The sequence below is a fragment of the Puma concolor genome, chromosome A1 (genome assembly GCF_028749965.1).
Source record: "Puma concolor isolate L17-30 chromosome A1, mPumCon1.1.hap2, whole genome shotgun sequence".
NCBI lineage: Eukaryota > Metazoa > Chordata > Mammalia > Carnivora > Felidae > Puma > Puma concolor.
In genome coordinates, this window is record NC_141667.1 from 49,138,858 (window position 1) to 49,165,912 (window position 27,055).

At 38.0% G+C, this 27,055-nt stretch overlaps 1 protein-coding gene across 5 annotated transcripts in view; it reads left to right on the top strand.

Moving 5' to 3' along the window:
- The window catches only part of SGCD (sarcoglycan delta), a 942,805-nt gene extending 916,044 nt beyond the window's left edge, over positions 1-26,761 (top strand). For all 5 annotated transcript variants that reach the window (XM_086701802.1, XM_086701859.1, XM_086701932.1 and 2 more), the window contains 2 exons: positions 22,153-22,276; positions 23,623-26,761. In XM_086701802.1, the coding sequence (XP_086557928.1) occupies positions 22,153-22,276; positions 23,623-23,796 (298 nt within the window). In that variant the 3' untranslated portion in view covers positions 23,797-26,761. The remainder of the gene's footprint in view (positions 1-22,152; positions 22,277-23,622) is intronic.
- The last annotated feature ends 294 nt before the right edge of the window (positions 26,762-27,055 follow it).

The following is a 27,055-nucleotide window of genomic DNA, read 5'->3' on the forward strand; positions in this document are numbered from 1 at the left end:
TCTCACTTGAGAAAGAATCTCTCAGAGCGAAAAATGTGATGGTTTGGAGATGGGAGGGCACAGGAAGAACTATTGACAGACTTCCTGTGGAAACTGCAATTATGATGTCTGTACTTTCATATGCAGTCACCTTGGAAACCCCAGGTTCTGAGAAATACGATTTGTTACAAAATCCAAACTCTAAGCACCATTACAGAGCCCATTTTAGACTACTAAGGCACAGTATTTGTGATCAGTTTTTCCCTTAGCAAATATAATGGACAGATTATACAGAACCTGTCGAGATATTCCGCTCTCAAAGCCATTGACATTTTACTAAATCTTGTAACAGTCTGAAACATACTATGGAGGAAAAATGGACTTCTTCAGCCAACCTGCCTTTGAACATCTTGGATTTAAATTACGCTTGGCATGCAAGCTTTTTGCAAAGTCTGTTATATTGCCACTGTGTAAGCCAGGATACTTCTCATGGATGGTGAGAATGCCAGAGGGTGGGGCGCCTGGGTGGCTCAGTTAAGCGTCTGACTCTTGATTTCAGCTGAGGTTGTGATCCCAGGGTCATGAGATCAAGCCTCAAATGAGGCTCCATGCTGAGTGTGGAGCCTGCTCAGGACTGTCTCTCTCTCTCTCAATAAACAAATAAATAAGTATTTAAAAGTATCTGAGGTGGTTAGAGATGAGGAAGAAACATGATCATCCATCCTAACCAGAAGAGAGGAGGGAATGAACAGGGGTGACAGAATTTTTATCTGGATGACTACAGTAATAAAACTATTGTTTGTCACCACTTTCTGTATACCATATCTTTGACTAAGGCACCCCTACATTTCCACATTCCAGCTTCATAACAGTCCTTTGAAAGAGATATTGTTATCCCTACTGAACACCTCAAAAACACTTTGTCCCTTTTCTGAGATCAACATCCAGCAGATGGCGGTGCTTGGATGTGAATCCTGACGCTGAATATCAAGCTTTATGTTCCTTCACAAGATATTTAGATTAATATATTTTGGGGAGGGGAACTATGGACCTCAAAGAAAATCTAAAAGGTAACATATTACAAGGGGCAAAATGTGGCCCTAAAAGCACAAATACAGAATGAGGTAGTTACCAGCAAAACGGGTCACACACTGAGGGATTTGGAGGTTTTTTTTGGTTTAAATTCAGTACAACACTAACATGACCACAAATTGTAATGTCATTAGACTGCAGTAAGTGGTCCAGAGTCATACCAAGGAGGATAGGGGAGAGACTGGTTCTTTTGGTCCTGGACCTTGCTCAGAATATAGCAGGAGTGCTGTATTCAATAATAGGTGGCAGAATTTAAGAGGGAAATCCATTCAACAAAAAGTTATTGAGCAACAGTCAGTGTCCTTGATGCTAGACATAAATCTAGGGGAATTACTGCCCTTACAGAGCTTATGCTAGAGGAAAAGATTAAATCAAGTAAACAGACAAATTATTACAAATTGTGTTCAGTGGCATTCCTTCAGTGACAGAAGGGGTGGTCAGGGAAGGCCTCTCTAAAGAGGTGGCATTTAAGGGAAACCAGACATAGGAAGAGGAAGATGAGAAAATGGGGCAGGTGGCCCTACCATCTGCTGCAGGCAGGATGACCAGGAGTGTTGCTCAAGTATACTCCCTGGAGCATCTGCTGAAGATCTTCTTTAGCCTGGATAAAGAAAACCTCAGAGTAACTAGGGTGCTTGTCTTTACAAATTTGGAATATAAACCTATGGGAACTTTAGATTACTTAGCATGCCATAGAATGAGACTTCCAACCAATATGTGGAACCACTTTTCAGCAAGCAAAACCATGGAATATTACAAAACATACTGGCTAGAAATCAGGATGCCTGGGTTTGGTATACAACTCTTAAGGCACGTGGTCTGGACCATGACATTTAACCCCTCTGACCCTCTATTGCTTTCTCTCACAAATGAGGTTGTAACTGAATACCAGATGGAACAAAATACATGAAAAGCGCTCAATGTGCAGGGCATATAATATGCCTTCATTAATAGTATGTGAATCTAAATCTGTCCCTGGTTTTCACTTGAGGCCTCTGAGGCTCCTTTGAATCAGACAATGTAAAAACTTAACTCAAAAATACAGAATGAATCACAGGGGTTGTAGGAGAATAAGGTCAGAGGGAATACTATTAATTTTTAAGCTAAAAACTGAAGATCCACCATGTTAAACATGATGGTAGCTAATACCATGCTCTTAAAGTTATCTGCCATCAAAATTTCACTCCACATTACTTAAGTGGTCCATTATACTGATACAAGTCAACTTCTTTAAATTGGCTGTTGGTTCATTAGTGTTTATCAAGCATACAACTAAAATATGAGCGCAATTTTTAAAGCACTTTTCTTGAAATAGGAATTCGACTTTGAGCTCTTGAAGATTCAAAGAGAGTTAATGAACTTAAGATCAATGAAGAAACTGTTCAAGAAATATACACACCCCTTGGGTAAAGAATCCCACTGATTTGCTAAAGTTGTATATACACAGTATCATTACATCAGCAACACAGAAATACAGTTGGCCAGGGTAGTACGTTGGACCCACAGGGTCGGTACTGCAGGTCTCAGTTTTATCAAGTATATTAACTTAGCTGCCATCGTCATAGTTTGGGTTCCTTTTCCACCAGAAGCAATAGCACAACTAGTCTATTCTCATTAGTGGGATGGTAGCGTTCCATATTAAAGTTTCTCTACCTATATCACACGCATAGATCTGCCAAGTCAATCTAAGCCAGTAGTTTTCAACCATCACCACATAGAGAAGTGTTTTAAATATATAAATGTTCTGGCACTTTTATTTAGTTTGTGTGGGATCTGACCCAAGTTTTGTTTTGTTTTGTTTTTCATTCAAGTTAGTTAACATACAGTGTAGTGTTGGTGTCAGGATTTGAACCCAATGATTCATGACTTACATAGTATACCCAGTGCTCATCCCAACAAGTGCCCTCCTTAATGTCCATCACTCATTTATTCTATCCCCGCACCACCTCCCCTCCAGCAAGCTTTGAAAGTTCCCCTTGTGATTCTGACTGAATTGAAATTTCCCAGCCATTGGCTTCAGCCAATTCAAGAACTCTTCAAAAGCAGCCATTATAATTAACCAAGGCACCAGAAACTTTTCAACCCCACCCACTAGTTTTTTTTTTCTAAATTATGTCCCTTTCAAACATAATTTTTTTCTATTTCATTTTTTGCCTCAAACTTAGAACACACAGAGTAATCCTAGGTATTGGTGTTAGCATGAATATGCTATTTCCTAGATGTTGGCATTAACCCTCTTCTATTTCAGTTACCACATATAGTACCTGGTTTTTATGATGTTTTGAAGGTCGCTCCCCAAAGTAACAAAAGTGATTGTCTTCATTCTCTGAGGATGAGAGCAAAATATGATCTAAAAGCTTGTCTAGGTTTGGAAGTGATTAATGTAGATTCTTATGATGAAGGAAATGAAAACGAGAAATCTGGATAAGTAATCACTGTTTCCACAAAAACAATTTCAACAAAAAATGAGGTTGAAACGGAGAGAACAAACTGATAATGCCAACGGCAAATAAATTATTCTCTGAGTTTTAAAAACAGACCTTGTGATAGCATTTAAAGTTTTGTGGGGTTTTTTGATTCATGACACTTCTGAGTATAACCGAAGAAGAAAGGGACACTATTGCTGCCCCATGTTTTACAGGTATTTGGAATGAAATTTGAGCAGAGAAGGATAGCTTACAAATGAATGCAGAATGTGCCAAGAAATGATGGTTCAATAAAGAAAACATTTCTCCAGGGCTTTATAAATCTAAGAGACACAATCACATTTCTCCTTGTCATATTCCCTGGGCCACACCACAGCTGAGAAGCCACCTCAGAGGGCAGCAGAGTCTAGGTGCTGTGGAACTCTGGTCAGGACTTTGCTTTGTATCTGGCTATTGAAAGAGAATATTTCAGAGAAGATGTTCACCCTCATGGGATGCCACCATCATTACTTGGCTGAGACAGTTCTTGGGGTGTACCTACCTAGTCTCAGCAGTCAAAACACGTCCATAGGATCTGACTAGGTTTTCAAATATTTCTTTTGAGTGGTATATACATAGTACCATTAACTCAGCAATACAGAAATACACTGCCAACCATGATCAAACATACCTCCTACTTTTCTATCTCTAGCCCTACATGTTCACATTTCCACTTGATACCTCAGACCCCTCCGATCTGACATGTCTGGGACTCAATTCATGATACTCTAGAAGTGCTCTGTTTCTACTCTTCCCTACATCAGTGTCTGACCCACAATACTGGGAATCATCCTGGAGTCATTCCACCATCAAATCGAAGTCACCATCTTCTCGTACCTGGATAACTTTAGACTTCTGTCTGCTCTCTTTGCAATCATCTTGCCCCCCTATATGCACTCTGTAGCCAGATATATAAATAATAATTGTGTGTGTGTGTGTGTGACACACACACACACACACAGTATTAGAGTTTCCTAAATAAACACAATCAAGAGGAAATATATATCTAATAAGGAATTGGTTCACACAATTATAGAGGCTGAGCAGTCCCAAGCTCTGCAGGCAGCAAGCTAGAGACTCAAGAGAGCCAGTTGTGTAAGTTCCATTCTGAGGGCAGGAAAAATTCCTTCTTAGCCTTTGTGTTCTATTCAGGTCTTCAGCTGATTGGATAAGGCCCACTCACATTAGGGAAGGTAGTCTACCGATTTAAATGTTAATCTCATCCAGGAACACCCTTACAGACTCACTCAGAATAATGTCTGACCAACTGTCTAGGCATCCCATAGCCCAGTCATGCTGACACATAAAATTAATTACCACAGTAATCTCTGCCTCATGGACATTTGATCATGTTGTCCATTATCATTTTACTCCCCTATACCACCTCTCCATTTTAAATCCTTTATTGTCTCACCATATTCTGCCAGGCCAGGCCTGACTTACCTCTTCTTATTGATACCACATTTCTGTTCCCTCTGCTTGAAACATTCATCTTTTACCAGGCTAACACCTTCTCATCCTTCAGATGTCAGCATAAGCTTTCCTAGGCTCCAGCTTTTCCCATGACCCAGCCTCCAGTTATAAGTCCTAATAGCTTCTCCATTACGGACTCTTCACCACCATAAACAAGTTGCTTAATGTATCTCATCCTCACTAGCACATAAACTCACTAGGGCAAGGATTAGGATTACCTTGTTTACAGCTGTAACCCCAGAATCTTGCATATACTAAGAATTCAATAAATGTTTCTTAGGCAAATAAATGAGCCAATTCTTAAAGGACCTTCAAGACCAACCCAGACTCTGCCAATCAGGGATACAGGCCACTTCACTGTGTCCCCTTAGACCTAGTGTTATAAGCGTTTATTAAATATATCAGCAATCTCTACACTGGAAAAGAAGGGTTGATTCAAAAGAATGTTTTGTGATGGCCTGACATGCCTTTTATAGAAGGAAACTTCAAAACAGTTTTGCCCTAGAGGACAGAATATCCCTGCTTTTGTCAGAGAAATGTCCTTCAAATGAGAATATCCAGTCCATTTCTTAAATCTTCAGAGCAGAACCCTAGAATATTCTGCTTAGATTTTTCAACTCAGGATTTAAAGACAGATCTAACTCTAAAAATTCAGCAGCTTCATTGGTAAAATTTAAATCCCTACTGCAGATATAAGGGGCTTGAATTTCAAAGTAAAACTCACTCAACTTAAAAGTAGACCTTATATAATTAGAAAAGCCCAAGTTTCTTAGTTTTTTCAGGTACTTATTTTATTTCAACCAGTTTCTGTATTGGAAGTTGATTCTGTATTTGGAAGTTCAAGCCAAAGTAGCCATTTAAAACAGGATCATGTGGGTGGATTTGTACTGTACCAATTTGGCTATGTTAGAACTACATTTCACTGACCTACAGGAAAACAATGGGTCATTTGCTTACAGAATTCATTTCCCAATTTATTCTTGGCAAATGCAGTATTCACTTGGTCCAGATATTAGAAATTTGAGCATATCTAAACACAAACTGACTTGAAAATCAAACTGGTTTAATTTAGAGACTGGTTTCTTAGACAGCAACAGATCTATAAGTGATTATTAACCAAATAATTTTTTAAAGAAGCACATTATCACAGTGTGATTCCAAGTTGATGGATGTTAACTAGACTTTGATATACAAATATCAAATCATTCTTCTGTACACCTGAGACTAATGTCAATTATATCTTAATTTTAAAAAGTAATAAAGTGAAATAACATAGTACAATTAAAAAAAAAAGAACTATGTTTCCTGTAATTCCCTTCACTGAGTTAGCATGGCTGCATCAGGACTGAAGGGTGGCATTAAATAGCAGATATAGTCCTTTTACCCCCGAAGGTCAGTGCAGGGCACCAGGCACTGTTGGAAATCACCTGCCAGCTCACCTGCTTAGTGTGGGGCAGCAGCCAAGTCTTTAACCCCTCCAGCTCATGTGCCAGGTCCATGCTTTCTTCACAAAGAGCAGCAGGGGTGTCCAGGTGGCTCAGTCGGTTAAGCATCCTACTTCGGTTCAGGTCATGATCTCACAGTTCGTGGGTTCAACCCCTGTGTCAGGCTCTGTGCTGACAGCTTAGAGCCAGGAGCCTGCTTCTGATTCTGTGTCTCCCTCTGTCTCTGCCCCTGCCCCGCTCGCTCTTTCTGTCTCTCAAAAATGAATTTAAAAAAAACATTTTAAAAATGTTAAAAAAAAAAGGGGGGGAAGCAGCTTTTCTTTCACTCAGAGACTTTGAACTGGTACTTGTTGGCCATCTCTTACCACTTCTTCCTGGTAGGTTCCAGCTCATCCTCTCCCTCCACTTCACATCCATCTCCCCTTCCTGACTGCCTGTCCTGCTGACTTAAGACCCAAGATCAGACACAAAGACACATTAAATTCCTACAAGGTGTCTATATATTTTCTATTTACAGAGGTTCTCTTTCTCTGATTGAACATTGATCAATAAACTTCTAGAGAGTTTTCTAGCAAACTGGCAACACTTAGACCAAACCCTTAGACCTTAACCTTAGATCTGGCTCTTAAAAAGTTGGCACATTCATGGTATAGAGAATAGTAATAGGCTACCAAGTTTTAAAACTGAGGTGATTTCACTGTAATCTCAATTTCCATCTTCTTTGAAAAATCAGAAACTTGGACCTCTAGTGCAGTAGAATGGTAGTCTAAGTATCCTAACCAGCACACCCACTGAAAAAACCTAAAATTGGAAATTAGGATTTTTCAGAATCCAAGAACTAAAACAGCATGGGAATCTAGAGAAGTAACCTGAGTATCAAGTCCAGCTATAACTTTACAGATTTTGCTGAACTAGATGAAACTCAGCTACAGTTTTAATGTCCTAGTAGTCATAGGAGCAAAACAGATCTCAGGGCCAACCTGAAACGGTCTAATTAGAGATCCCACAATGAAACTTGGACCCCAGTGTACCCAACTCTCACCCAGTGGATTGCAAGGGAAGTTACCTATTTTGAATCTCAGCACTGAATGGAAGGGAAAGAAAAAATGATTCCAAAGTTTGGTAACTCAAAACTGACCCTCACTGTGGCTTATAGCCTGAATATGTATTACTTAGGTGGTTCTAAAACCTCAAGCAAAAAAATTAATTTACAGTTGGCCCAAGCTGATGGTGGCACCAGTGACTGATGACAAATGCAAATCCTCTCTAGAAAAAGCACCCTAACTTCAGGTCTCAATTTCTACAGATAAAGAAAAATATGAACTCACAAATGAGAAACATTAAACACTTAAATGAGGCACCATGAGCAGGAGAGCAAGCAGGAAAATGAGGCAGCAAATTTAGACCCACTGAAGCTTCCAATATAGGAATTAGTAGATAAAGAATATAAAACAAGTATATTTACTCTGAGTAAAGAAACAAAAGAATGAATTGAAAGAGTAAAAGATAGGGGTGCCTGGGTGGCTCAGTTAGTTGCACATCCAACTTCAGCTCAGGTCATGATCTCCCAGTCAATGAGTTCGAGGTCCATGTCCGGCTCTGTACTGACAGTTCAGAGCCTGAAGCCTGCTTCAAATTCTGTGCCTCCCTCTCTGCCCCTCCCCCCACTTGCACTGTTTCTCTCTCAAAAAATAAACATCAAAAAAAGTTTTTTTAAAGAAAGAGTAAAAGATAAAGACATATAAAAATGACTAATTAGAACATGAACCAAACAGAATTTTTAGAAATGAAAACATTATCTCAAAAAGTAAAATTCCAATGGATATTGAGAGATAGGTGAAAAATAAGTGAACATGAAAATATATCTGAGAATTATCCAAGGAGATGCAATAACAGGAAAGCTGGAGTGAGAGTGTCTAGTCCAAGTTTCAGAATGAAAAGAGCAAAAGAATGGAGCAAAAACAATTTTCAAAGACTATCAGGTGAGTATTACTCACACGTGATGAAAGATACAAAACTACAAATTTAGAGACTGAAAAAAAAATTCAAGTAGAGTAAATAAAATGAAATCCACATCGAGACACATCAGAATAACGTACCAAAATGCCAAATATAAAAAGCAACAGGAGAGGAAAGAACCAAATAGAAGTTCTAGAACTGAAATTAGACTGACAGCTGATCTCCTAACAACAACTGTGAGAATGGGAATACAAAGGAATGATATCTTCAGTTCTCAGACAAAATAACTGTCAGCATAGTTGTTCATCCAGCCAAAATTCCTCCCACAGGGTAGGGCACGAAATTTAAAGATTTATTCCAGAAAAACAAAAGTAGAGATTTGGCCCAGCAGACCATCACTGAAAGAAAATACCAAGAATTTTGTTTTATGTTAAAAACAAAGGGAATTTTAAGATGACAGAATAACGGAAGAAAGTAGAAACTACGTAGACATATATAAATAGTATATAGACAGTAATCTTTCTGGATTAAAGAATACAAGCCAAAATATGTAATAATAGCACATAAATGAAGAATGGTGAATTTGGGCAGCTAGATTTAAAAAGAAAATCCATTAAAGAATCAATATTGTTAAGATATCAACTCTCCCCAAAATTGTTTTATGGGTTCACAATCAAAATCCCAACAGGCTTTAACGTTTCATATGGAAAAGGAAAGGCTATAGAATAGCCAAAAGAATCTGTTTTCCTTTTACAAAGGTTAAAGGACTGACACTACCTGATTTTGAGACTTATGAATGCAGTCAGGACGGTATTAGCATAAGGTTAGACATAGATAGATAAACAGAATAGAGACTTTAGAAATAGATCTATCAAAATGGTTAATTGATTTTCAACCAAACAGTGCTATTCAGTGGGGAAAGGGGTAGCTTTTCAATAAATGGTGCTGCAGCAACAGGGTAAATCTCTTGGGAGAGTACTCAATACTATTCTTAAAAACTAATTCATAAATCTAATATAAGAGCTAAAACTATAAAGCTTCTAGAAGAAAATATAAGAGGCTATCTTTGTGACCCTGGTGTAGGTGTTGGTTTATTAGAAAAGGTACAAAAAGTACTCAACATAAATTCATCAAGATAGTGTTGGAAAAGAAAGGAGGGAGGGAGAGAGAGGAAGAAAAAGAAACAGAAAAGCCCAATCATGGAGTAGGAGAAAATACTGGATATATACCATATCCTATATATATATATCTGAAAAAGAACTTTTACACAAAATATATAGTAAATCAATAATAAAAATACAAATAACACAACTGTAAAAAAAAAAAGTTGGGCATGAGATTTAAAAGATCCCTCTCAAAATAACATCTGTGATAGCCAATAAGCACATGAAAAGCTGCTTAAAGTAATTAGTCATCAGAAAGATGATGACTAAAGTACCAATTCATAGCCACCAGAATAGTTTTACTTACATCAATATTGGTAGTAGGGATGTAAAACTGTGCATCTTGGAAAATGGTTTGCAGTTTCTTATTGTATTATTCTACTGCTATATGGCACATTACCCTAAAGCTTAAAAACTTAAAGCAATAGACGTTATCTCACTGTTTCTGTGGGTCAGAAATCTGATTGCAATGTAGTGATGCCTCTAACTCAAGATCAGTTGTGAGGCTGCAGTTAAGCTGTTGGTCAAGGCTGTGTCTTTTCAAATGCTTGGCTTGGGGAGGATCTAGTTCCCAAAACACTCCTGTCTTTGTTAGCAAGATTCATTTTCCTGTAGACTGTTGGATTGAGGGTCTTGATTCCTCATAGGCTAATGAGCTTCCTCAGTTTCTTAGATATCTCCATAGGACAGCTCTCAAGATAGCAGATGGCATACCGCAGAGTGAGGGAATGAGAGCACTAACCCAATATGGAAGTCTTAGCCTTTTTTAAACTAATATCGTAAGTGACATCTCATTGCTTTTGTCATGGTCTACTTGTGTAGAACACTTCAAACCTAAAGGCACATTCAGACTATAAGTGAAAGGATGAAAAAATAAATTGCATGCAAACTGAGGTTAAAAAAAGCCAAGGTAGCACTACTTATATAAGACAAAATAGACTTTAAAACAAAAACTCCAACTAAAGACAAAGAATGGCATTACATAATTATAAAGGGGTCAATTCAACAAGAGGATAAAACAGTTGTATATATCTAGGCACCCAACATAGGAACACCTAAATACATAAAAAAATTTTCAGAGACATAAAGGGAGAAATTGACAATAATATAATAATAGTAGGGGACTGTCACTGGGTAAATCACCTAGACAGAAAATCAAGAAGGAAATACTATCTTTGAATGACAAATAGACTAGATAGACTTAATGGATATATACAGAACATCCCATCCCATCATATATAACAGATATATACAAAACAACACAATACACATTTTTTTCAAGTGCACATGGAACATTCTCCAGGATAGATCACATGTTATACCACAAAACAAGCCTCCATAAATTTAAGAAAACTGAAATCATAGCAGGCATCTTTCCTGGCCACAACAGTATAAAACTAGAAATCAATCACAATAACAAAACAAAACAAAACAAATCTGGGAAAAAAACCACAAATATGTGGAGACTAAACAACATGCTACCAAACAGCCAGTGACCAATGAAAAAAATCAAAGAGGAAATCAAAAAATACAGGGAGACAAATGAAAATGAAAACACAATGCTCCAAAATCTTTGGGACACAGTGAAAAAAGTTCTAAGAGGGGACTTTATAGTGATTAAAGGCTATCAAGAAATAATAAAAGTTTCAAATAAACAATATAACCCTACTCGTAAAGGAATTAGAAAAAAGAACAAAGCTCAAGGTTTAGAGAAGGGAGGAAATAACAAAAATGAGAGCAATAATAAATGAAATAAAGACTAAAAAAGCCCAATAGAATAAGATCTATGAAACCAAGAGTTGGTTCTTTGAAAAGGTAAAATTGATAATCCTTTACCCAAACTCATCAAGAAAAAAAGAGAGGGCACAAATGAAATAAGAAATGGAGCAGAAACAACCAACACCACAGAAATACACAGGATTATGAAACTACTATGAAAAATTATATGCCGACAAATTGAACAACCTGGAAAAAATGGATAAATTGCTAGAAAAATACAATCTTCCAAAGCTGAATCAGAAAGAAATAGAAAATCTGAACAAAACAAAATTGAATCAATAATCAAAAAAACTCCCAAGAAATAAAAGTCCAGGCTAGATGGATTCACAAGGTGAATTCTATGAAACATTTAAGGAAAAGTTAATACCCATTCTCCTCAAACTATTTCAAAAAATAGAAGAGGAAAGAAAGCTTCCCAATACATTTCACAAGGCTGAAAATACCCTGGATACCAAAACTAGACAAAGACACTTCCAAAAAAGAAAACTACAGGCCAATATCCCTAATGAACATAGATGCAAAACTCCTGAACAAATTATTGGCACACCACATTCAACAGTACCTCAAAAAGATTATTCTCCACAATCTAGTGAGATTTATTCTGGGGATGCAAGGATGGTTCAGTATTCTCAAATCAATCAATGTGATACACCACATCAACAAAAAGAATAAAAATCATCTTATCCCAATAGATGGAGAAAAACATTTGACAAAATTGAATGTATGTTCATGATAAAAATCTCAGTGAAGTGGGTTTAGAAGGAATGTATCTCATTATAATAAAAGCCATATATTAAAAACCCACAGCTAATATCATCCTCAATGATGAAAAACTGAGAATGTTTCCTCTATAAGATCAGGAACAAAACGTGGCTATCCATTCTCACCACTTTTACTGAACATAGTACTGGAAGTTTTAGCCATAGCACTCAGATAAGAAGAAGAAATAAAAGTCATCCATATTGAAAAAAAAAAAGCATTATATGCAGATGACATGAGACCCACCAAAAAACTAGTAGAAACAATAAATGAATTCAGGAAAGTTTCAGGATACAAAATTAATATACAGAAATCCACTGCATTTCTATACCCTGAAAGTATAAGAGAAATTAAGAAAACAATTCCATTTATAATTGTGCCAAAAAAATAAAATATATAGGAATCAACTTAACCAAGAAGGTGAAACACCTGTACTGTAAAAACTGTAAAGCACTGATGAAAGAAATTGAACATGACACAAATATAAAGACATACTATGCTCATGAATTGGAAGAATATTGTTAAGATGTCCATACTGCCCCAAGAAACCTACAGATTTGATACAATCCCTATCAAAATACCAATAGCATTTTTCACAAGACTAGAAGAAATAATCCTAAAATTTGTATAGAAGCACAAAAAAGCCCAAACAGCCAAATCAATATTGAGAAAAATGAATGGAGATGGAGGTATCACAATCCCAGACTTCAAGATATATTACAAAGCTGTAGTATGCAAAACAGTGTGGCACTGGCACGAAAATAGACACAGAGATCAATGGAACAGAGAGCCGAGATATAAACCCATATTTGCACAGTCAATTAATATACTACAAAGGAGGCAAGAATATATTATGGGGAAAAGACAGTTTCTTCAATAAATGGTGCTGATAAAAATTGGACAGCTTTGTGCAAAATAACGAACTGGACCACTTTCTTACACCATACACAAAAATAAACTCAAAATAGATTAAAGAACTAAGTGTGAGACATGACCATAAAAATCCTAGAAGAAAACAGACACTATTTCCTTGATATCAGCCTTAGCAACATTTTTTTTTCTAGCTATGTCTCCTCAGGCAAAAAGCAAAAATAAACTGTTGGAACTATGTCAAACTAAAAAGTTTTGCCCAGAAAAGGAAACCATGAACAAAATTAAAAGGCAACTTATTGGGTGGGATAAGATCATTTTCAAATGATATTTCTGACAAGGGGTTAATATCTAAAATATGTAAATAACTGATACAATTCAATACCAAAAGCCCCACAAATAACCCAATTTTAAAAATGGACAGAGGACCTGAATAATAAATATTATTTTAAAGAAGACATACAGATGGTCAACAGTCATGTGAGAAATGCGCAACATCACTAATCATCAGGGAAATGCAAATCAAAACCACAATGAGATACCACCATACACCTATCAGAATGGCTAGAATCAAAAAGACAAGAAATAACAAATGTTGGCAAGGATGTGGAGAAAAAGGAACGCTTAGGCACTGTTGGTGAGAATGTAAATTGGTGCAGCCACTGTGGAAAACAGTGTGGAGATTCCTCAAAAAATTAAAAATAGAAATACCATACAATTCAGTAATTCCACTACTGGTTATTTATGCAAAGAAAATGAAAATGCTAATTTGAAAATATGCCTCCATGTTTATTGCAGCATTGTTTACATAGTCAAGATATAGAAGCAACCAAAGTGTCCATCCATAGATGAAAGGATAAAGATATCACACACACACACACACACACACACACACACACACACACACACACACACAAATGGAATATTACTCAGCCACAAAAAAGGATAAGATCTTGCCATTTCTGACATGAATGGACCTAGAGGGTATTATGCCAAGTGAAATAAGTCAGAGAAAGACAAATACCATGTGATTTCAGTTATATGAGGAATCTAAAAAACAAATGAATAAACAAAAAACAAAATCAGACCCATAAATACAGAGAACAAACTGATGGCTGCCAGAGAGTAAAGGAGTAGTGGGGGTTAGCAAAATAGGTCATGGAGAGGAGATACAGACTCCAGTAGTTATGGAATGAGTAAGAGTGTTCTATGGTGATAGATGGTAGCTGCATTGTGGTGAGTATAACATAACATATAGTCTTTGAATCACTACGTTGTACACCTGAAAAATGTTAACATTATGTGTAAACTATGCTTCAGTTAAGGAAAAAAGCACATGACCTTCTCCCAAAGGTCACACTGTACACCTTCAATATATATGTGTGTCAATAAAATAAAAAGATCTGTGCATTTCACTGTATGTAGATTTCAATAAAAAATCATCAGAAAAAATAATCCAGTTACATGAGAAAATCTAAAACATAACCATACAGAATAGTTGCTATTTAAAAGTATGAAAAAATGTGTCCAAGATAGAAACTAATATAAACAGAGTGAGAACTATACTAATAGGCAAAATTAATTTTAAGGTAACAAAAAAACATTTTAAGAAATAAAGAGGACCACTACACAATATAAGAAGAAAAGACATAACAGTTCTATGCTGGAATGTATTTAACAACATACTGCTTTTAGTAACTGACCTAACAAGTATGTGTGTGTGTGTTTAACTGTTCTTTTTAAATATATATATCTATACACACATATATATCTTATATATATGGAATTAATAACCACATATAGAAGATAGCACCAACAATTGCAATAACACAGTCTTTTCAAACAGGCATGAATATTTGTAAAAATTGACACATACTAGGCCAAAAACCTAATCTTGATTTTTAAAGACTTGATTTTATAAATAAAATATTTTCTATTATAAGATTATCAGTTCAAAACCAATCAAGAAAATACATACTAAAAATACAGTCCAGAAAATCTTACATGCTTAGAAATTAAGGACAACACTCTATAAAACTCAAACAACAGCAAAAATTGTACTAACATTTTAAAAAAATATATTTGCACCCATATTATAAATACTCCACAGGGACACTGCCCCCAAAAAAGTGCATAACCTTAAATTAGGGAAGGCAACATATTTCAGAACTTAGAACAACTGCAGATTTATCCTTATTTATCTAGAACAAAAGAAGAAGAAATTCAAGAAATAGAAACAAATTTGAAAAATAAGATGGGCATCTGAGTGGTTCAGTAGGTTGGGTGTCCAACTCTTGATTTCGGCTCAGGTCATGATCTCACGGTTCATGGGTTCAAGTCCCGCATCGTACTCTGCACTGACAACATGGAGCCCGCTTGGGATTTTCATTCTCCCTCTCTGCCCCTCCCCCAGTCATATGCAGGCTTGCAGTCTCTCTCTCAAACAAACTTTAAAATAAAGTAAGATAGAGAAACCCAAAGTTAGTTCTTTGAAAAGAATAATTGGCAATACTGTTCAAGGGGGAAAAGATGTGAAAAAAAAAATATTTGAGACCCAAAATTACAAAACTACAAATGCAAGCGTATTTGAAGATATTATGAAAAGCTCTGCCAACAAATTTAAATCTTTATATGAAATGGAAAAATACCAAGAAAAAATATAACTTACCAAAACCCAACCTGCCAAAACACACAAAACCTAGCTAATCCTGTAAATATTTTAATAAAAATGTCTTTCTGTGCCCAAAGGAGGGTTGTCCTTTAAATGAGTTTAAATAGGCCAGATACAAATCAGTCTAATTTTTCATAAGAAATCCAGACTATAGAAAAGTGATGGAACCTGGCAAAAAAACTGTAGGATAAACTCACTTATGAGCTAACACAGGTACAAAATCCTAAAAAAATATTAACAAATAGTTTCAGAAGTAAAAAAAAAAAAAAAGATACTCTGCAATTAAAATGTTGGGTTAAGGCCAAAAAAATAGAAATGAGTTATCGGAAAATTAATATAATTCACCACATTAATATATTAAAGAGAAATAGTACTTGATAAAAATTCATATTAATGTATGACAGAAACTACTAACAAAATAAGAATAGAAAGGAACTCTCATATCTTGATAAAAAGTATTATTTTTATTTTTATTTTATTTTTTTTTTAATTTTTTTTCAACGTTTATTTATTTTTGGGACAGAGAGAGACAGAGCATGAACGGGGGAGGGGCAGAGAGAGAGGGAGACACAGAATCGGAAACAGGCTCCAGGCTCTGAGCCATCAGCCCAGAGCCCGACGCGGGGCTCAAACTCACGGACCGTGAGATCGTGACCTGGCTGAAGTCGGACGCTTAACCGACTGCGCCACCCAGGCGCCCCAAAAGTATTATTTTTAAAAATGCTGAGAACAAAATATCATACTTACTAGTAGATTGTTGAAAGTTTTCCCTTTAAAGTTAGGAAAAAGGAAGATTGCCATTTCTTGACTTCTGGTCAACACTATATGAGATAGTCTTATACAGTAAGTACAACATGAAAAGAAAAAGAAATGGCTTAGGAAATAGATATAAAACTCTTGTAAATTAACATAATTAGTGCCTACAAACAAACAAACAAAAAACTTAGAACAACCTGTGCACAAAAAATGAAAAATAACATAGGTATTGATTATAAGATCAGCACACAAAAAATATTGGATATCAGTACAACAGGAGAGAGGAATAGGGATAAGAGATATACTTTATAAAAATACCATTTTCAATAGCCACAAAAGTATACTAATCCCACATAGAATTGTAAAACTTTATTGAAATACACCAAAGAAAACAACTAAATAGAGACAGATGCAATGGCAATACAATGAACATAAGACCTTGAAGACCAAGGTAAGAGGATGTGCCTTGTGAAATATACAGACTTTTAAAACTGTAACAAATAAGCTAAAATAATTGATTATTGTCACAGGAGTAGACAAATAATAGCGAAACAGACTAGAAAGTCCCCAAAGAGACCCATAGGCATATGGCAATGCCATATGGCAAAGCTAAATATGGGCTTTTCAATATATGATAAGATCATGGATATACATCTGTTTGGACCCCAACCTCAGACCATACACCAAAGCTTATACTGATGAATTAGAAACTTCATGAAAAAGCAAAGCTTGAAAGTTTTGAAAACAGTATATTAGATCTTTATGACCTCAGTGTAGGGAAGGATTGCTCAAATAAGACATAGAACAAGCCCTAGAGGAAAAGACCATAAATTTGTCGCTATTAAAATATAAAATATAAAACCCATTCTTGAAAACATGCTAAGCACAGAGTGAAAAGACAAAAACCACAGACTCGAAAAGAAATTGTAAATACATCAAACTGCTAAATACTTCTTTTTCAGAATATGAAGTATGGCTACAATTCACACACAAAATAACAATAAAAACAATTAAAATAGACAAAAGACATTTCACTGAAGGAGAATCCCAAATGGCTTCCAAACAAATGAAAAGATGCTTAACTCCACTACTAATCTGGGCAATGCAAACTTGAAAGACAATAGCATCCCATTTCACACTCGTGTCATACTAAAACATTATCAAATGCTGGCAAGAGAGAAGAACCAGAACTCCATATAGTACTGGTGGGACCTGTACACACTACACTACTATGAGCTACTAGTATCTACAAAAGCTGTAATTATGCATCGTCCAGAAGCTAGCAATTCCACTCTTCACATATGTGTCCTCAAGAAAATTACACACGTGTACCAGGAGCCGCATACAGAATGTGCTGAGATGTACTGTTGATAGACAAAAACCTAGAAGCAACCCAAATGTCCAACAGAGGGATGGACAAATTAAGAGGACACCAGGGAAACTGAATAAATCACAGCTATGTGCTATAGCATAGCTGCACCTCAGGAATATAATGTTGAGGTGGGGGAGAAGTCGCTGAAGAATATCTAAGTGGAATTGTTTTATGCGTCAAGTTTAAAAACATGCACTGGTACACAATGGCATAAGGATGCAAACATGTAGTAATACTATAAAGAGAAGAAAATAGTCAACACAAAATTCATAATAGTAGTTACTCTTGAGAAAAGGCAATGGGTGGGAATAGGAAAAAAAAAAAAAAAAAACAGCTCAGGACATTACAAAGGCCATCAGTAACCAGCCAAATTAGAATAGGAGCCGCCTCCTATGGAAAGCATTTTCATCACTTCCCTTATATTGCTGTGCAGAGACTGTTTTCCTCACAGCTTTCTTATGGGTCACTGATTTACATCACCTGCATAGTCTTTGTGGGCACCTGAGATTATGACCTTTGCTTTAGGGCAGTGGTTCTCAAAGTGTGATCCCAGAACCAGCAGCTTCAACTTGCCACGAGTACTTACTGCATCCAAACTCTGGGGGTGGAGCCCAGCAATCTGTATTTTAACAAGCCCTCCAGGTGATTCCGATGCCCACTGTCGAGAACCCTTGTTTCTGAGGACCTGGCCCAGCCCATGGACCTCCTGCCTGGCCATTCTTCAGTTCTGAGTCTGTTCAGTCCTGCCATAAGACGGTTGCACTCTCTTCTAATGGAAGCAGTATTTCTTTCCAAGAACGAGCAGGACCCTCAAATGCCCCCCATCAGCATGGAGCCGCCTCCCATTTTTCCTTCCTCAATGCCATTTTAGCCACTGTGCTGTGACTGGTTATCTAGTGTCAGAAATTGACATCACAGGAGTGCTCTATGCAGGCTCCCAGGGCTCTGGTAGGAGCTTTTTACCACAAGGGAAAGATTAACATGTGAACGAACTTAACTATTAAGTCTGCCCAACAGCAAAAGATATCAAGATAGATCGGCTACAAAGCAGAATTCAGTTACCTTTTTGTCTCTGCTTCCAGGAAATTGCCATTTCTACCTTTATTGTAGTTTTTCACAATAAAAGACAGTTTCAGAGTAGCGCCCTTTCTCAGCTCCCTGATACTTTCAAGACTGAGAGGGGAGAAAAAGATAGCAGTCATTCTGAGTCCACTTCTCTGGCCATGGAGCCCACCTGCTGATCTCAGAGCCCACAGGAGGCACACAAGAGTAAAGGGAATTCTAATGTCCATCTGAAATGCCAGCGCGCCATCTGATCAAGTTCTCCTAGCTCTAAACATTTTTTTCTATGTTAAATTGTTTTTACCCCAGCTATCTATTTATATGATCAGTCCGTTTGAATGTTTTTACCCCAGCTATCTATTTGTATGATCAGTCTGTTTGAATGCTACATACCAAATATGAACACATTCACCATGTCCTGAACTTGATGTCACTAATGTCAGTTATTTAAATTTTGAGAAATATTGCATACGGGGAAGTATGTATCACTGAGCCATATGCAATACCATCACCTTACCCTTATTTATAGATACTGGCTTTGGAAATACAGGTGCTAATTCCATGAAGAGGTGGACTTTACAAAGAATGGTGTGAAGGGGCACCTGGTGGCTAAGTTGATTAAGTGTTCAACTTCAACTCAGGTCATGATCTCACAGTTCGTGAGTCCAAGCCCCACATCGGGCTCTGCACTGACTTTGTGGAGCCTGCTCAGAATTCTCTCTCCCCTCTCTCTCTGCCTCTCTCTCTCTCTCTCTCTGTTTCTCTCAAATAAACAAAATTTAAAGAATGGTGTGAAGATATGATAGACAAGAAAGAAGTCCAATTTTTCTGTAAGTGGTAAGATATAGTGGAAAACATACTGGCTTTGGTATTCCACTAAACCTGGGTTTGAATCTCACCTATGCCCTTTTACTAGATGTACAACCCTGAGCAAGTCTCTTACCTTTGCATCCTTCTGTGCACTATCAAGACTAAGAGAGTATATCGAAATCATAGGGTTTTTGTGAAGGATTAAATGAGGTAATATGTATAAAGCACTTTGCACGGTGCCCATCACCTACTGACACAAGAAGTGACATATTCAAAATGCACTTCAGGAGGTAGACCCATTTGTGAAGTACACTGGAAAGAAAGGAAGAATGAGAGACAAAACTTGTGAGGCAGTCAAATAGCCCAGGTTAGAGATACATTAGTATACTGAGTAGGGAGAAGCTGTAGGCTAACTGGTCAAATAAGAGGGGGAGGGAAGAAGGAAGGGGAAAGAGAAGATGGCATGAGACTGTCACCTGGAGAAGATGGATGACAGCTGTGCCATTGAGAATTGGGTGAAGGAAGCTGGAGTTGAACAAAAATATTACCAGAGGGGAAACTTATGCCTTTCTGAGGGTAAAAGGTATCAACGTTAGTACCAAGAAAAGACGTTACAAAATGCAGGATAAACTGTAAGCCAGCCAGACTTTGCAGGAGAGAAACAAAGAAAATGGCACAAAACCACCTTCATGTTTCAAAAGTGAGAGTATCAAGAGTGCAGGAGCAGCTGAATGGAGTTGGATTAAGGTCCTAGGCAAGACTGCGCTGCACAGACGTCACTCCCCATTGCTCTGATGTCAAGACCCCCCTCCTTGTATTGAGGGCAAAGTGAGAGAAACCACATGCAAATGAGGTAAATTGTAATTAGAGGGGCTCAGCCCCAACTTGGGGAAGAACTTATGAGGAGCCAGGAGGGATGGGGGATTTTTTCCATTACAAGGGCTGAGATGGCAAAGGGAAAAATGAGAGTTCCACAGAAGCTCAAGTCAATCTTTCACCAGTGCTACAGACCTGTCATTTTTCTTTGGGACTCTGGTTGAGTCACTGCAGGGGAAATACAAACATCAGTGGAGAACGCTGCTGCCTAGAAGCAAACATCAGGAACCCGGACTGAGAAGCATAGAAAAGCCCTCTCTTGGCACCTGTGGGATGAGGCTTGGGATTGCTCCATGGTGGTGTCCCCCCTGGTCAGCTCATTCTTCCTGCCACTTGCTGAAACCCGAGAGGGTTTGCAAGGAGTGGTGGACGCAGTACAGGGAGCCAGCAGTTGGCAGAGAGGATGCTGTTCCTTGTGAACATGTTCCAGGTGTCTGAAAGTTGGGAGCATATGAATAAAACACAGGAGACTGGTCTGAATCAGAGCAGTTGAGAGCCATGCTGAGGTCTGTGCTTCCTAAGTTGGGGTACTTTCTTGGTAAACAGAGAAGATCTTCATTCATTTCTATTTGGCAATACTACTAAAATCTAGACTATTCTGGGGATGGTCAATATTTCTCACATTAAATGAGTTAGGCAAAGATCTTTCTAAGGAGTATTATCATGTTGGGTCATAATAATTAACATAAGTGTAGCTGATTCACCTTCTCTCCTTTTTTAATTACATACAATAAAATCCACTCTTTGAGGTACAGTTATGTGAGTTTTCCCAAACACGGAGTGTCATGTGACCACCACTACAATCAAGATACAAAAGAACGTTTATCACTAAAAACCTCTCCTTGCCATTCTGCCCCTTTGTAGTCAAAGTCCTTACCCTCTCCCTCCCCCAGCAACCAAGGATCCGTTCAGCTCTTCTTTTGACAACTATTTGAGTAAGGCTGGAGATTTCTTTATGATTCCATGGTATAAAAACAATACCAGCAGCGGTAATAGGAACAGTTAATATATACACTGCATTTCCAATGTGCCAAGCACCATTTGAGGCACTTTATAGATGAGAAAACTAAGGAGAAATCGAGAGATTTTCGAAGAGAAAGAAGTGAGGAGAGAAGAGTCTTGCGAAAGTCACCTACTACTGGCAGCCCCGGGGCTTGAGTCAGGCATGTCTAACTGGTAGGTCTCTTGCTTTAACCTCTGATGCTGCTTCTTTCGACAAAGTAGAAGGAGTATCTACCAATTTTAGAAAGCTCAGTTTAGACCTGAGATAGCCTTACTCTAAAAATAAATAAAAGTTATGTGAGAACTTGGTTAACTACACCAATAAAGCAATAATTAGCTGGGTGTGAGATAAAATGAAGCCAGGATCCTAGAACACCTTCTTTATAATCTTCATCATATGCAATGAAGACCATGCCCAGGTAGGTTATGTCCTCTGTCATAAACCTGACCAGGTTTGTAAAACAAAGCTAGAAGAATTTCCAGCACGAATACAGAAATGCTGTTTTGTTTCAATGCTCTGAGCAGCAACTCCCTCTCAAATTTACCAAAAACAAAACAAAACAAAACAAAACAAAACAACAAAATGGGATTTTTAGTGTTAGTCTTGTGTGTATTTCAGGTTGGAGTCCCCGACCCGGTCTCTGGTGATGGAGGCCCCAAAAGGAGTCGAAATAAATGCAGAAGCCGGCAACATGGAAGCCACCTGCAGAACAGAGCTGAGGCTGGAGTCCAAAGATGGAGAGGTAGGGGTGAGAAGGACACAAATTCAGAGAGATCCAGCTCCAAACAAGCCAACCTTTCCCACATCTTTCCCAGACTCCTGTGACACTGAAGTTGATCCCACTTTCAAACAAGAGGAGCCAATCAGGTTTTGTTTTGGGAACAAATATGTTGAACAGCACCATTATAAGCTTAACCCACAACACAGAAGAGTTATGGCTCATTGTTTGTAAGCGCTGAAGTAATAGCATGTACTACAAGTAGAGAATTATACACACGGCTATAAAAATGAATGCTATTTCTAAATTCTCTCTCTCATCACCCGAAAGTAAGATTTAGGTAGCTGGCATGATTAAGCTGTATATCATGTACATCTAACTCAAGCAGAGCTTAATTTACTCACAGTTACTTTCAAAGTTTACATTGTATGGTTCTACTTTGAGAATGGAGAGTGTGATCCAACAGCTATCCCAAATCAGAACAAGGCAAACCTTAAATAGAGTAAGACTAGGCAAGAAGACATTGGAGGACTGAAGATATTAATTCTTCTACCCAATATAATCCAACTTTGGTGAATAGAATAGCTACTTGGGTTTGTGTAGACAAGGTAAGGCAAATCCCCAAGAAAATAAGATTGAACTGCAAACTTTTAAAAATGTCTCCGTCACGTGCATAGGTGAACTTTTCCATTTAAGAGTTTTTAAATAGATGGAAAAAATGTATATTTTTTTAAAATCAAAACTGTATTCCACTTTTCATATCTAGTTAGAGGTTTCCCATCCCCACCTGCTTCTGTGTACCCAATCCACGTCTTGATGGGTTTGGCATTTGCTATATTTGTTTTAAAAGAGCTAGTTAGATAAAGTATTCAGTTATCAAAATGGTCTCTTCAAACAGCCACAAACCCCAAATCATACATGTGTAGAAATAGTGGCTATATCACATATGCAGATTATAGCTCTCAGAATCCAGACTCTGGAGGAATTAATTATAATCTTAACAGTCATTCAAGACCAGAAAGCACTGCATATTCTTGCAGTCTTCCCATGCACACAGAGCTGGGGTGTGAAGGCCCATCCATAGTAAGGAAATTATTAACCTTGCATTTCCAAATTCATTTCACTCTAGGACTCTCTTCATATTCTACATGATATACTTTTTGTAAAATGCTAATATAGACCAGTGAGACATTGTCTTGGTAGAATATATGCTTCCCTGAGGATAGAGACTTTATCTGTCACGTTCGTCTCTGAATTCCCAGGGCCTAGAGTACTCAACACAGCAGTTGAACTTCATCTACTGTTTCTGAATGTCAAGAGAATAAAGGGCAGCTTCTAACTCCTCTTTCCTTCCTGTTCACTTTCTTTAGATTAAGTTAGATGCTGCGAAAATCAAACTACCTAGACTGCCTCACGGATCCTACACGCCTACAGGAACGAGGCAGAAGGTCTTCGAGATCTGCGTCTGCGCCAATGGGAGATTATTCCTGTCCCAGGCAGGAACTGGTTCCACTTGTCAGATAAACACAAGTGTCTGCCTTTGAGAGACCATCCATAGTGGACCTTGTTGGCAGCATAAAGGCCATTTTTGGCTTTAGACACTGGCTGCCAGCTATTTTTACTAGAACACAGAAAGCCTATCAAAGACCTTGTGTGTGTGTGTGTGTGTGTGTGTGTGGGTGTGGGTGTGGACGTGGGTGTATGCGTATGCGTGTGGGTGGCTATAAATATATATAAATATATATAAATAAATATATATATCCTCTGTATAAAATGAGGTTTCAGTACAAAAGGAACCATGGGTGACCCTGTGATATCCACCATCATTTCCATTTCAACCCTACCACCTACATGATAAAATCAAAACACTAATTCAGGCCCAATATTCCCCAGACCCTTGAAAACCACACAGTGTATCAGACTCTTACCGAATAGTCACCTACATGTTTAAGCAGCCACGCATCTTCCCCTTTAGTGTCATTACAAGGCAGTGATGGCGGGAATCTCTAAGTCACACTCAAGCACTGAGACCCTTGTATTGCAGTAGATACTTCGTTTCCATTTTTAGCTTTCGTAAGGCTCGCCAACTTCCCCTTCTTCAAGTTAGGGATGGGGCAGTGCCATAGAAGTTGGCTGTGGGAACTCAAAATGGCTGTTCTCCCTTCACAGCCGAATGTACTGGGGCCTTTGTAGTTGGATGAATGTGGAGGATGAATTTTAGCAAAGTTTGAACTGCCCACCCAACTCCTGCTATGTTCCTTCAAAATTACATATTATCCCACAGTCAAAATAGGAGTTGTAAATCAGCACAAAATAGGATAACAGCTGCTCCTCAGTCGGCTGGAAGCTACTCAGTGGCCTGACAGGAAAAGAATAAATGGGTGATATGTCTCTGTTTAAAGGAAAAAAATGGCTCAAAGTCTGTTTCATCCTCACTTGTGACTCTATCCAGTGGACTCCAGCCTCAAAATCCTTAAGAGAGGAACCCCCACCCCAAGAGAAACCATTTGGGAATGGAAACCTAATTAAGAGGAGCCTAGAAAACCTAATTAATTTTTACATATTTCCTGGGATTGGTAGGTAATTGGGAGACTTGCCTTTTTATTTCTAAAGATATGCACAAACTCTAGCTTCAATATCCTTATATATATTTTTGTTGGGATATTTATATTCCTAAATCCACCATTATATTTTCTCCAAGAATACTGACCTAGCAATCACTGATCTAAAATACCTGCCCCCAGAAATGGTCACTGGAAATTAATATAAACTGAGTCAAGTGTCTCTCTCAGACTCCCCGTGTCCCCAACGGCCCAGAGAAACCACTCCCCCATACGTGGAGGCACCTCCCTAGTTCCCGCCATCAGCTACCTCTCATCCCTCCACCTTCATCGTCATGCTCCAGGGTCACCCTGGCCAGCTCTTGTGCTGGGACAGGGGATTACACCATCTCTGTTCAAAGAGGGAGAAATGTGCCTATGCCTTAAGTCAATGCACTCAGCAAGGAGAAGCACATCCTATTTATCTTGTTGTTACCTGTAGTTTATTTTTGGGCGACTGGAGGGGGAATGGTTTAGTCATGAGTGGGCATCTTAAAAACTGGTAGACAAACCAGGTGGCTGACAGACATGGACTCTCAGGAGCCCGTATGGAGTTGTAACTGGCTTAGACAGTCCTGGATGCCATTTGGCAAGCAGCAGCCCCACAATCCTAAATGAGGTCATATTGGTAGGCCTGGATGGCATTTGTGTTTTTTTTTTTTCTTCAACAAGGTTTTAATTTTTCTTACTTCACAAGCAGAGAAAGTTTTGGAAACGAATATGAGGTTTGATATTTTTGAGATGACACTCAAGCATCAGGCTGAGGTTTGTATACAAAGGATGTAAAAAGCAAGCTGTGTGTTGCTTTAGGATGTGGGGCAGGGGGTGGGGAGGGGTGGTTTCCTAGCTTGACCAGCAGCCCTGCTGGCTTCCATACCCCATACCCCCTCCAGTCACTCCTTCTCGGTATCCCATGTAGAGGAATTGAGTTGTTCACGGGCAAGACTACTTAGTTTGCAACACTAAGAGTCTAAAAAGGAAAACCCTAAAAACATGTTAAGTTGCTCTCCATCGGTATTCTTTCCTGTAGGATCATACTGCCAGAATCCGCATGTACTATATACAGGGTTTTGCCAAATAGAAGAAGCCCCCCCTTGGCCCCGAGGAGCATCCCCCGCCCCATCATTCAAATAAACAGTAGTAGCTGTGAGGCTCTCCATGGCTAATTACCTTAAGACTAAGTGTTTTTAAGCAGAGAGACCATCTTTGTATTTTACCATCTCAAGTACACTATCTATGGATGACAAGAAAACAGAAGGTTCCCTGAACCTCTTTCCTCTGAGTTTGTTCTAATCATTATATGAAAGTCTAAGATGAGCCCCTTGGTAATTTTATGCCAATATAAAAAAAAAAAAAAAAAAGAGTAATGGGATCCCACTTGCAGAATTTAATCCTAAAGGTAATCAGATCACAAATAGGATAAAAATAATAATAGCAAACCAAGAATAGAAATGAAGCACCTGTGGGGGACAGACATAATAAAAAATTCTGGTTTTCATTTGTGCTAAGTGACCACAGTATACCAGGTAATAAGCAGGAAACTTGGCATAGATTAAATCATGTATTTCAGTTCTGACTGCAGAATTCGGTAAAATGCATTTTAAGTTCTTAAGTGTCTATTTTTTTTCTCCCAACTTCCTCCAACTAGAAAATTTGTCCATGGTCATGAGAAAAAGTTTTAATTCTGGAAAAAAAATCTTTTACATTAAAATCTGATAAACTTTAATTTTAGAAATTGAGATTCTTTCTCATCTTTATATATAATACCTTCTAGACAATCACATCTTTGAGGATATTAAGGAGCAGGGGGTATAACAAAGAGTTCAAATGAATCGTCAATATTCTAGAAGTTCTAGTATGCTAATATTCTTCAGAAGATTTTTAAAAATTAAAGTGATCTCCAAACGTTTAGCCCTCATTTATATTTGTTATCTGTTCAATAAGTCATAAAAGTTCGGTGGTAACCTACTAACATATGACAAAGGTTGTCAAAAGCCCTTATGGTGGCATCTCTGTAGGTGGAAACTCGGTGTGAGCCTTTTTATTAAATTTTTTTTTCAACGTTTTTTATTTATTTTGGGGACAGAGAGAGACAGAGCATGAACGGGGAAGGGGCAGAGAGAGAGGGAGACACAGAATGGGAAGCAGGCTCCAGGCTCTGAGCCATCAGCCCAGAGCCCGACACGGGGCTCGAACTCACGGA